Source organism: Rattus norvegicus, chromosome 11, assembly GCF_036323735.1.
Source record: "Rattus norvegicus strain BN/NHsdMcwi chromosome 11, GRCr8, whole genome shotgun sequence".
Classification (NCBI taxonomy): domain Eukaryota; kingdom Metazoa; phylum Chordata; class Mammalia; order Rodentia; family Muridae; genus Rattus; species Rattus norvegicus.
The window spans coordinates 13,706,947-13,719,260 of NC_086029.1; the positions used below are offsets into that span (position 1 = coordinate 13,706,947).

The 12,314-nt window shown below is 37.0% G+C and overlaps 1 protein-coding gene across 3 annotated transcripts in view; it reads left to right on the top strand.

The window, feature by feature from the left end:
- Positions 1-12,314, top strand: part of Pros1 (protein S) — an 81,549-nt gene that overhangs the window by 30,637 nt on the left and 38,598 nt on the right. For 2 of the 3 annotated variants that reach the window (XR_010055967.1, NM_031086.2), the window contains exons 2-3: positions 3,063-3,220; positions 6,458-6,482. Coding sequence is in view for 2 of the 3 variants with exons in the window: in NM_031086.2 (NP_112348.2) it covers positions 3,063-3,220; positions 6,458-6,482 (183 nt within the window). In the remaining variant the exon portion in view is untranslated. Of the gene's footprint in view, positions 1-3,062; positions 3,221-6,457; positions 6,483-7,797; positions 7,861-12,314 lie in introns of those variants that run through there. The other variant, XM_039088635.2, reaches the window with a different exon arrangement.

The following is a 12,314-nucleotide window of genomic DNA, read 5'->3' on the forward strand; positions in this document are numbered from 1 at the left end:
GTTACCATTTTCCTCAGAATTACGTATTTGCTTTGAAGTTCAGACATTTGACGTTTTTGCTATGTGTATTACAAAATAGTATTGTTAAATAATTTCCAAGTAATGAAAGGGCTGCTCATGTGGGACAGGCATTATTGACAGTGCTGCCATTTCTCAGTCAGTAATCCACTTGGCAGGTAGCAAGTTCAGCGTTACCCTTTATGCACACAGAGCCTTGTTTGAGTCTTTATCTTTTAATGAGGAGTGATGAAATGATCAGAGATAAGAATTATAAATACAACCCCAACTTTTATTTAGCCATCTCATTTATATTTCTGTTTCAGAAAGTAAGAGATCTAAAGCAGCATTACTATCTCACTTGCTTTTAATATCTTTTCTTGTGAGATTATAATATAATAAAACAATTTCCACTTGTTTCCTCTCTCCAACCTCTCCCATATACCCTTCCTTTTAAAATTCATGACCCCTTTTTGTTAAATATTGTTGTTAAATTTGTTAAATATGTCCCTAAGTATATCTAGTTTGGTCTGTATATTGTTACTTGTATGTATGTTTTCAGTACTGACCATACTGGATAACCAATTAGTGTGCCCTTTGAAGAGGCAGAGTATTTTTTTTAATCCTTGAATAATCACTTATTTTTTTCTTTATTAGATATTTTATTTATTTATATTTTCAATGTTAGCCACATTTTCGGTTTTCCCTGTGGAAACTTTCCATCCCATCTCCCCACCCTCTGCCTCCATGAGGATGCTACCCCACTCACCCACCAACTCCCTCCTGCCTCCCCACCCTGGCTTTTTCCTACACTGGGGCATAGAACCTTCACAGGACCAAGGTCCTCTCCTCCCATTGATGCCTGACAAGGCCCATCCTTGAGGCAGAGTATTTTTATCAGTCTCAGCACTCCTTAGTTGACTGTAGTTATGGAGCATTGAGGTCTCTTGGGCTTTTTCCCTGTCTACTCTGGCATGGCCATTATTGTCCTTGTTAGGTTCATGTTTAGGCAGCCATGTTGATGAGCCTTTATCAATGTATCTTCTGACAGTGCTAGGAGATACAATCTCACAGCACACTCTCTGACCCTCTTTGGCTTTTACAATCTTTCCACACCATTTTCCACAATGTTCTCTGAGTCTTGGGTGCTGAAATTGTTTGGTGTCAGGTTCCCCATTGGGATCAGGTTCCCCATGTCTACATTTTGATTAGTTGTTGTTTTCAGACATAGTCTCTATGTGTTGCAACGAGGAGTTTCTTTGATAGAAGACTATCTTATATGCATAAGGACAAATATTTAGGATGTAGTTATGGACTATGTTGGTTTAGTAAAGTGGTGGTTGTAGGATCTCTTCCAAGATCCATGACTTTGCTAGCCCTGGGTAATTGGCTAGGTTCCCAGAACCAGGTTTTGTTTCTGTCTTGTTGAAGAAGTCTAGTAAGAGAGATGTTGGTTAGTGCATAGGTATGTTGTTTGTCACTAGTTCACTCTTAGGGTTATCCTGCCATGGTGGTTGCTGTTGTGGTTTATAGGTATCATAGTTGGGTAGGACTGTTGATTGCTTCTCTCCTTTGGAAGATTGCATGGCGCCTTCCGGTATCATAAAAGCTAGTTGTTGAAAAGCTCTCAGGTAGAACTTTCCCTCGGGATGGAGACCCTCCAACTCTAAAGACCAGACCGAGACACCACAGGATGCAATCAGCAAGAGGATTTGGTTTATTGTCGGGATACACAGGCACAGGCACCTGCGGGCACTTCAGTCACTCGGGGGACTGGCGTGCCCCACGGAACCAAGGATGGGCTTTTTATAGGATTTTGGGGGAGCAGAAGCAAGCATACAGAAGCAGATGTATGGTTACAGGGATATAATTGGTGGATTCTAATATGGCAAGGGTTTAGCCCGGGGGCAAGTTTCCTAGCTACCTTCCTGAAACATAACGGCTGACTCGGCCCCCCAAGGGTTCAGCCCGGGGGCAAGTTTCTTAGCTACCTTTTTGGAACATAACGACTGACTCGGCCCCCCCACCAGGGTGTGGGACCTCTCCCGGGGCTTTTTTTTCATTGTCAGGTGCTCAACCGAAGTTGTCCTGTTGCCAGGCCTTCAACCAAACACATCCTGCTTGGCAGCCGCTGTGTATTCAGTGTTCTAACCTTTCCCTGAACCAGTCATCTTAAGTACAGCCTTGCAAAATGGCGTTACTGCTGCTAAGCTGGGGTCTTTCAGTTGTCATAGAAGAAGAATTCATGTCAGTTCCAGTTCAGGAGTCTCTGGGGCCCATGTGTCAATCACAGTGTCTTCAGCAGTAGGGACCTCCACCTCTGGGAACCAACCAACCAAAGGCCATACCAATACCATCTAATGTTATTCAAGTTTCATGTACAAAGGAGGGCTTCTCATACCTGGTAACATATATTTTTTTTATTTGTTATATGGTTTCATATACTATACTATTTTTAGGCAGATAATATGATTAGGTTAATAATATGATTACTTACAACTTTTTTAGATATCCTCACGGTTTATCTCTCGTGTATTTGTCTCACTTCCCTATCCCTAGTCAGAGGTTCCCCCTCTTTTTACCTTCCCCCAATCATATTGTGTATTCCCTGCTTTTTCCTCTGACTTATTTCACTTTTGAAAGAGTTTCAGTGGTTCAGGTAGACTCTTTATCAATCGACCCTTTTCCTTTTACCCCCTTCTTTTGTTAAGCTTTTGAGTATATATTGTTTATTATATTTATGACACACAGACATGAAATAAATCCATGTTTATAGACTTCATAGTAAACAGAATTAGTAATGCATAAAATCTAAAATATTGTAGATTTCATTTATACTTTAATTGTTTTTACTAAAAACTATTGTCCAGTCTATGTATTAATATTATAAAAAAGTTCACATTTTTATTATTTTCTTCAAATATAATTGGTACTCACAGTTTAAGAATATCTTCATTTTTTCTAGATATTTGTCCACATAATATTTCAACATGTATTGTTTAGTAACATGATGTATCTTAGGGGAAAATGAAAATTTTTATTTATATAAGCTTGTGTTTCTACAGTCTTGTCAAAAGAACGAGCTTCACAAGTCCTGGTGAGGAAGCGCCGTGCAAATACCTTGCTCGAAGAAACTAAAAAGGGCAACCTTGAAAGAGAGTGCATTGAAGAACTCTGCAATAAGGAGGAAGCCAGGGAGGTCTTTGAAAATAATCCCGAAACGGTAAGAATTCATGGGAACTGTTGAGTCCACACACCTAGATATAGAGTTACAGACTGAACATTGTCAGCTCATGTTTCCTTGGCACCATTTGAAAGCTAATGGTTCTGTAGACCACCTTCTGTGTGTTGCCCTGCCATTGCAGGAGGACTGCCAAAGACAGGTTATCTGGTTTAACCAGATTTCCCTTAAGTCTCATTGTCAACAACTAGTGTTGACTTTGTGATTTTATCCTGACCCAAATTTGATAGCATTGAGGTTTCAAGAGAAGATGTGTTTGAAATGTAAGCAACTGTGGGTATTTCTATCACCATTGTGCTCCTCCTTTATCTTGTTTTGGTTGATTGCTTGCATTTGAGGTAGTCTCTTACTTGTAGTCCCAACTACCCTGAAACTCACTCTCTTCCTGCGTCTGCTTCAGCCTCCCAAATACTGGGGTTATATGTAGGTGTATACTACCATATACAACCTCACCATTTATCTTTAGAAGTTTCTAGAAATGTGGCCATCTGAGACTACTTATTACAGTGTCTTGTATGCTGAGTATACTTTATAACCTTTGGAAACTTCCTCTAGGCTACTGATATAGCTCATATATCTTCAGGGTATGAAATTTTACAAGTTATCCACTTCCAAAATTTAACCATAAAGACTTAAATATCACACAGCAACATAGGAATTATTACCCATTACGTGTTTTAGGAGAGGGTGCTCTGTAGCATGCTTGTAGCTAGCAGGAATAGCATTAATACGTCTAAAAAGTGGTATAAGCATCACCTTTAGCGTCTAAAGCTCATACCCTGAAGGGTTTCCTCAGATATTTTTCCTGAGACTAATTACACAATCTGGAGAAAAGGAAATAACATATAAGGGTCCTCCTGTGCCTCTCCTACGGCTCCCAGCATCACAACAATAGCTGAGTGATAATGAACAAGAACACTTTGTTCATAGTTAGAAAATATGTCCCAAACTGTAGCCACTCCTGTTCTCTGTAGCTATTCTTGTAGCCCTTTTTTATCTCTACATGTTCTGAAAGGTTTGAAGAAGAAATTTTCTGCAAATACCCTACAATTAGTTTTAAATGTATTTACAATAGGGACCAGGATGTGAAAAAAACACCAAGAGCAAAAGAAACATGGAGATTAAAGGGTTTGTTTGGCTCACATATCCTGAATTATGATTCACTGAGGGAAGCTGAAACAGGAATCCAAACCAGATGGGAACCCAGAAACAGGAACGAGCTGATGCAGAGGCATGGAGGACTGCTGCTTATTGCCCTGCTCCTCGTGACTTGCTTAGCTAGTCAGCTTTGTTATAGAATTCAGGACCACCATCCTAACAATACCATCACCTGCAATGGGCGGGACCTCCTCCATCAGTCACTAATTAAGAAAATGCCCTACAGGTCTGCTTACAACTCTATCTTGTAGAGGCATTTTCTCAATTGTGCTTCCCTCTCAGATGATTCTAGCTTGTGTCAAGTTGACATAAAACTAGCCAGCATAAACAGTAGTCATAAAAATTTTTCTCTCCTACACAATGTAGTAAACTTGCTTACTGTAGCATTTATATATATATATATATATATATATATATATATATATATATATATATATATACACACACACACATATATATACATATGTGCATATCATGTTTTACATATTTATACTAAAAAGGAATGTGTATGTACTTTTACAGAGATTATGGTATTTATTAGATATATACATATATTTCTTTCCACTATGAAAACATTTTAAAAAGTAGGAGGAACAATACAATAAACTCCAATACACCACCTCTTTCCAATAATGATCAAGTCCTCCATTTTATTTTGCCTGTCCACCACATCTACTCAATGGCTTTGGTATAATGCTTTGGGCATTCATGTCACATGATTATGTCATCCATAAATACTTGACTGTATAGTTCTGCATTGTACATATGTTCTGAGGTCAGACTTCAAAGAGTAATTTGAAAGGGAGACAGAACAAAGGAGGGAGGAGGGAAAGAGATGGAGAAGGAAGACTCACTCATGTTTCTTCACCTTCACCAACACTGGTTTTGTCGATAGATTTCACACACTCCCTGTCCATATGCCTCATACCCTTAGTCTATACTCCCAGTGTTTACCCTCTTGCTCACCTCTTCACTGTCTCTAATGTATTCCTGTAATTAACATATCATAAATTCTTGACCCCATTTGTTGCTCCTTATTGTTTGGCTTTGCTTCTGCCATAAACAACAATGTTGTCTGAATGATTTAATGTCAGACCCTTCTCATAAGCTAGGAGAAACCTGTAGTACAGGCTTATATGTAATAGGAAAACGTGAGGACTTTGAGTTGGAAAAAAAAAATATGTTCTACATTGTCTGAGCCAGAACTTTGAATATTTTTGTCTACAGAATTTTGGTTCTGAATGAAATATTCTTGTGGGGGTTGGGGATTTAGCTCAGTGGTAGAGTGCAAGGCCCTGGGTTCGGTCCCCAGCTCCGAAAAAAAGAACCAAAAAAAAAAAAAAAAGAAATATTCTTGTGTTATTTATGATACAAATGAAATATATTCTGAGTTTACTGTCAGAAATTTATAGCATGCTCTTCCTTCATAAAATACATTCCTTTCTCCACTTTTTGTTAACTACTTTTGGTACCCACCAGTTTATAAGGAAGGTGTTCCATGTGCATTAGATTCAAATAAGGTAAGTGTTTAATATAGTTCCCTTCAGATTGTTTCATTGTGGCCTTAGTGTAGACAATTGTAAGGATGTAAAAGTGTATCAGATGAAGGCCAGATGTGGTGACACACTCCTTTAATCTCAGCCCTCAGGAGAAGGGGCATATGGATCTCTGTAAGTTCCAGGATAGCCAGGATTATGTAGAGAGACCCTTTCAATACAGAAATACAAAAAAAGTGCATCGCATGGATATTTAATCACCATTAAAAAATTACTTATAAAAGAGGGCATATATTTATCACCTTAAGTACAACCTTTTCCAATCAGATGCTTTAAAATGTTATTTAATCATTCAGTGGTGTTTTAAGCCTAGGTATATATACTTGTCAAGTATACTTGTCAAGTTATTTTTTCTTGGAATATTTTCCTATATAAAAATTAGAATGTGAAAACACACAACATATAATTTATTCCCATGTTAGTATGAAAACCCTAAAACATTAATATTTAACTCTGTGGTGAGATTTAGGTTTGCTAATATATCTATTCTTTTATTTTTTTCTAGGATTATTTTTATCCAAAATATTTAGGTAAGTTTTAAGTATCTGAAGCATAAAATCTTGGAAATTGACGGGAACTTAGATATGTTCAGACCTCCCTTTCTGCCCATGTATCCATCCAATTCTAACTCATTGCTCTTGAGAAGATGCAAGAGCTGTGACGCTCTTGTGTTTAACGTCACGCCCGCTGACTTGGAATGTCTCTTTACTATGCTGAACTGTCACTATTAGTTTTCTCAGTCTTTCTGCTAAAATATCTTTAGTCTGATGTCAATTATCTTCAGACACTGACATTATGTACAAACATGTTTTCATGGGCTGTCTTTCACAAAAATGAAAGATATCTAAGCTCATCAAATAAGGTGGTATACAGTTATCCCAGATCCATTTGTAAAAGTCATTCACAGGTCATCTCATCACTTCCTGCAGTCTCCCATTCATGCTCTTTTGGATTCTGTGCTCTTGATGTAGTAATATTTGAACACTCCTATATGTTAAATGACTTCAATTAAATACTACTTCAAAGTAACAGAGCTTGCTTTCTTAACGCAAATGTAGAAATGTTTCTTGTTAATATTATTTGGGAATATTGTTTCTGCTTCCAAATATTAGGGTTTCTAATTTCTGCATCTAATTCTCATGGGATTCTCCATGTTTACAACAATGTTATGCTTTTTTCCCACCTTTTTCTTTCAGAATACTGCTTATCTATGCTTGGTTTCACCATGTTACCTCTAGCCAACTAAAGAGAAGGAAAATCTTTGGGAAAATATAGAAATGTACTCTGATATTATTATTAATATAGTCTCATAGATGATTAAGCCATTAAACTTATTCATCTTAGAATTTGAGCATAGGTACTTTATATGGTTTATTTATTTTCATATATTACCCTGTGTATGTCTGTAGCAATTCCAGAGGCATTTTGAGAAGAATTTTTATACTTTGGACCTTAAGGGAAAAATACAAAAAATTGGTATGGATTTGTATTTGTCTTACAGGATAACTAGTAGATTAAAAGTCCAGGACAACAGGGTACAAGATCTTTTTGAAACAGGTCCATGACTGTTCTTCAGCATTTTTAATGTACATGATAGTTAGGATCCTTGTAGCTCATCCTTTCACCAATTAAAGACATTGATCTATTCTATAGTATCAATTCTCTATAGAGCACAGCAATGATCTTAGCTTCCCAATGTCTATGGGACCATTTGTCACCTCTCTAGGTAGGTTTTCAACAAGATTCCAAAGCACTTATTAAAATGTATTTCTTTTCTCCTCTTCACTTTTCTCCCCTGATGTGCAATTTCTGTTTGCTTCTTTTTCTTCCTTTTTTCCTTCCAAGTTTTACCCAGGCTGGATCCTTCTTAACTTCCATGATCAGATGAGATGGGATACATTCAGGGTGGTAAGGCCACATCCTTTCATTCTTTCTCTACCTACTAATGTCAGTGTTGAATGGTTTCTTTCAATAGCACACCATGAACAGTAATTGGGAGTTGTTGTTATTTGTGTCTACAAGTATGAAGTGCAACAAGGTTTTGTAAAACCCTGTTGTGGTTTGCCCTGAAGTTATATTTTTACAACAACAAAACCCTTTGCCCATTTTAAAGGATAGAGAATGGATAAAAGCATTCATCCAGGAAAAGAATCTATTTTTGTATACATTATGAGTCACCACGTTACATAACAGAAGCCAAGGATTTACAATTCGGAAATAATTGAGAAAAGGAAAGTTATCAAGACTATTCGAGCCTTTCATATTTAGAAGGCAATTTAAATGTTTAATAATAAAAGGCGATACTATTAAGCTACTAAAATTATAAGGTTATATTAACTTTGTTTCTTGAGGCCATGTAATGAGGTGGTATATGTGCAGGAGCAATCATCTAAAATAAACATTCTTTGGTTACAGTACATTTGAAAAAATATGAATAATGTTTTAATATAGAGCTATGTATTTGAGAGAGGTTCCTTAAATAAGAATTTTCTCCTTTTATCAGTTCTAATTTTTTTTTTCTGGATCCATCCAACTTTCTCTTCTCTTTCCATGACTGCCTTTACAGCATGGTAGAATATTAAAATACAAACAAAACCTGGAATCTGAGATGTGCATTCCAGTTTCAGAATAGCCCTTAGCTGGTGACATGTTTTCACTTTTGCTTTTGTTGTTGTTTTTAACTATTTAAAAAGGGTTATATTTATTATATGTAGAATATCAATAAATTGATTTCTAACTTTACATTTCTTGGATTGTTAAGGAGATAGATAATAGATTTATTGTCAATCTTTCTTCTAATGGAAGGCGTTATTATTTTAATCCTTTAGATGGAACAAAAATGCTTTTGATTGAAACCTTATATTTTGTTTTGTATGTGTAAGTAGTAAGTTTTACTGTTGAAAGAGAAAAAGAAAATCCCTTATCTAAGTTAGATGTTCTGTCACTGGATATGCAGAGGGGCCATGGTGCTCGTTAAAAAAATACAATGTTAAACAGCTTGGGTTGTCTACGAGACTACTAGTCTTCAACCACGCCAGAAATCTTTGAATGACCAAATAACTATATACATAGCAAGCCTAACACGGCTTCCAGAACTGAGAGGCTGTACAGACAAATCTCAACTAGTACAGTTCCCTGAGGGTGGTTTTTCAGATGGCATAAGATCTCTAACCAAGATATAAGTCAGGTGTAGAATTAGAGTCTTTTAGGGTAGGTGACAAGGTGCTTTAGGTAATGGACAAAATTGATGGACTGGTTGTTGAGTATATCATATGTTTTATAAATTGTAGAATGGTGATAATTGTCTCAATTTATATATAAGTGAAAATGCTTTTTAACTGGACAAGAAGGGGGAAATGTTGTGGTTTGCCCTGGAGTTATCTATTTTGATGCTAATTCCACTGCCCCCAGGACAGCTGCCTGGTCAAGTACTCAGGAATCAGGTGACTTCACCAGAACCTTCTCCACCCCCCATTGAATATGTAAAATACAGGTGAGGGGCAGGTACAGGATAGAAGGAGGCCTGTCATTGGAGGAGAAGGAAGGATGGGTGGGAGAGAAGTTTGAAGGAGGAGGAGGAGACTGGAAAGGGAAGAGGAGAAGAGAGGGGGAGAAGTGGTGGCAGGACAAAAGAGGCTGATGTTAAGATTCTGCTCTGTGTATTTGCAGGTTGTTATCAATGTTCTCAAGGGATGGATGGTACCAGGCTTTGTGTGTTTAAGTGGGCAATTATATCTTACCAATTGGGTCAAAAAAATGCAATGTATTCTTCCATTCATAATGAACAAAATAGTAATTTAATCATCCACAATTTTGTCCTTATAAGGAAAGGTTATTCAGCAGATTAGACCACTGATGTCAGTACTTTTTGGACAGTGTCTAGACTTAAAATTTCAGGGCCGTATAAAGCACTTCATGTAGTTACCCTTGCCATCTGCTGCCCTTAGAACACGCAACTCAGAAATACCCGGGGCTTACTGATGTGTATCACATAGATGGAAATAATTGATGGAATTAGTTTGTTTCAAGAAATGAAAACAGATAATGGTTGCAAAGAACTTTTAAAATGAAGTTTTATGATACAAACGTGTTTATACATAAACTTATAAAATCAAGTTTACAAACTTTTTATTGAACTCAGTCCTTGTATGTTCTAGGTTGTACCTTGTCACTGAGTTATAACCCCAGGATATCATTATAACTTAATTTTTTTTTAGCATTCCTTTTTTCCAGAGGAAGTAGGAAAAATAAGCTTAACATCTAAATAGGCATTGGAAAATATCACCTGGAAAATTAAATGACTTTGTTCATAGAGAATAAATTTTCTGGAGAATGGTAAACTGTGAGCCTAAATGTAAATATTAGAAATCTTTCTTTAGGGCTGGAGATGTAGCTCATGTGTAGAGTGCTTTCCTAACACGCCTAAGACCTTAGGTTTAATTCCTAAACACACACACACACAATCACACCCCACCCCCCCCCACACACACATTAGCTTGCAGGTCCTGCCAAGCTAGTGAATTATTCCAAACTTCTTACTTCATCTTTCAAATCATCTTTAGAGAAACATTAAGAATCTTGGCACTATTTTTAAGAAAAACCTAAAACAAGAAGTAGCCTGACCAGTAAAAGACAGGGCTATAGTCACTAAGTGCAGAGGGAGCAGGGAGAAGACAATCGGCAAGGCTTGTAAAAGGCCCAAGTATTCAAACAAAAATAAAAACGTACACACAATAGAGTAAACTCCAACTAGCAAGACATAAAGTAGGAATAGAAGTAGGTGAAATGAAAAAACAGCAAAGAGAATTGATAAAACCAAAATTTGTACTTTGGAAAGGTTTGTGGCTCACTGTCGTAGGAAATTGGAAGCCTAGAGTGACTTCTAGTGGGCCTTTCCATCTCTCAGTGATGGACTGCATTTTCCAAAGATGGCATGGAACTATCTACTGCTCCTCATACTCTCTGATGTGTCATTTCCCCCACTCCCCTATCAAGAGGTAGATGCTGTCTTCCCCGCCCACACATCCTTGGGTGGTCCTGAAATGGCTTACATCATAATACATGGTAGCAGCAGTACAGTATCTCATACAAGGTCCTGCAGTCTCTGTTTTCTCCTTGGTGCTATGGAATAAGGGCCACTTTAAGACCAGTATGGTGAAGAAAACTCAGTCACATGAATAGACTCTGACATACAACATTTTATAAACCAGTAGAAGTGGGGTGTCAGACACCATGAGCTGTCATGGTTCACCTTGGAATGCCTTACCTTGGAATCCAATGCTCTGGCCGACTGCACATGCCACAGACATCTTTAGCTTGGTGAATTAATTTCTTCTTAGATATTTGATCCCAAAATCAAATCCAAGTAGCTTTTTGGAGTTTAGTATATTGTGCTTGCTTATTTATTTATTTATTTATTTATTTATTTATTTATTTATTTATTTATTGTTTGAATACTTGGGCCTTTTACAAGCCTTGCCAATTGTCTTCTCCCTACTCCCTCTACATTTAGTGACTGTAGCCCTGTCTATAAACTAGTAATTTTGGGGATGGCTTGCTATTCTGCAAAAGATAACTAACTATTGAGTAAGCAAAGAAGTAATAAAATGTCATTTATGTCAGTTAGGACATATGTTTAGAGAACTGTTAATAGCATTAAAATCTCTAAGTATTTTATCTTTTCTATGGCGTGTGTTATTTCTTAGTGTGCTAGCCATTTAAGCCATTACTTTCATACATTTATAAACCTATGTTTCATGACTCTTATTTATTGCAAGCTGGCTTGTAGATGTTTTACTTTTCAGGGAGATAAATGTACTATAATGAAAGGCTATTTGTGAGAGATGCTAATGATAATAAGACAGAAAAAGTTCCCAGCAAACAAAGACTTGACAGAGAACATAACCCAGTCAGTTCATCTCTTTTAAGATTGATAGTGTAGAAAGGGTTTTGATCCACAACCAGTACAGCAAATGGATGTATTCTCTTGGTATCTTATGGAAATGGAAAGCTTAAGTATAAGACAGGTGTGGTGATTGCATGAAATCCCTCAGTGTTGATGAAGATGAGGCAGGAGGATCATGAGGGTTGGAGAGATGGCTTAGAAGTTAAGAGCATTAATTGATCTTGCAAAAGACCTAAGTTCAGTTCAGAATTGAGGGAATCTGATACCTATAAACCCTCCACAGACACCTATACATTATAACCCAAAGTTGTACACGTATCATTTAAAAAGTAAAAATAAGTCTTAAAAATAAAAAGAAAGAAAGAAAGCTTATCTAAGGCACACCCTGTAGTACATCAGGGAAGAATTCATTTTCATCCAGAGTTTCAGTATCTAGATGGTTTGAAGGTCTGTCCAG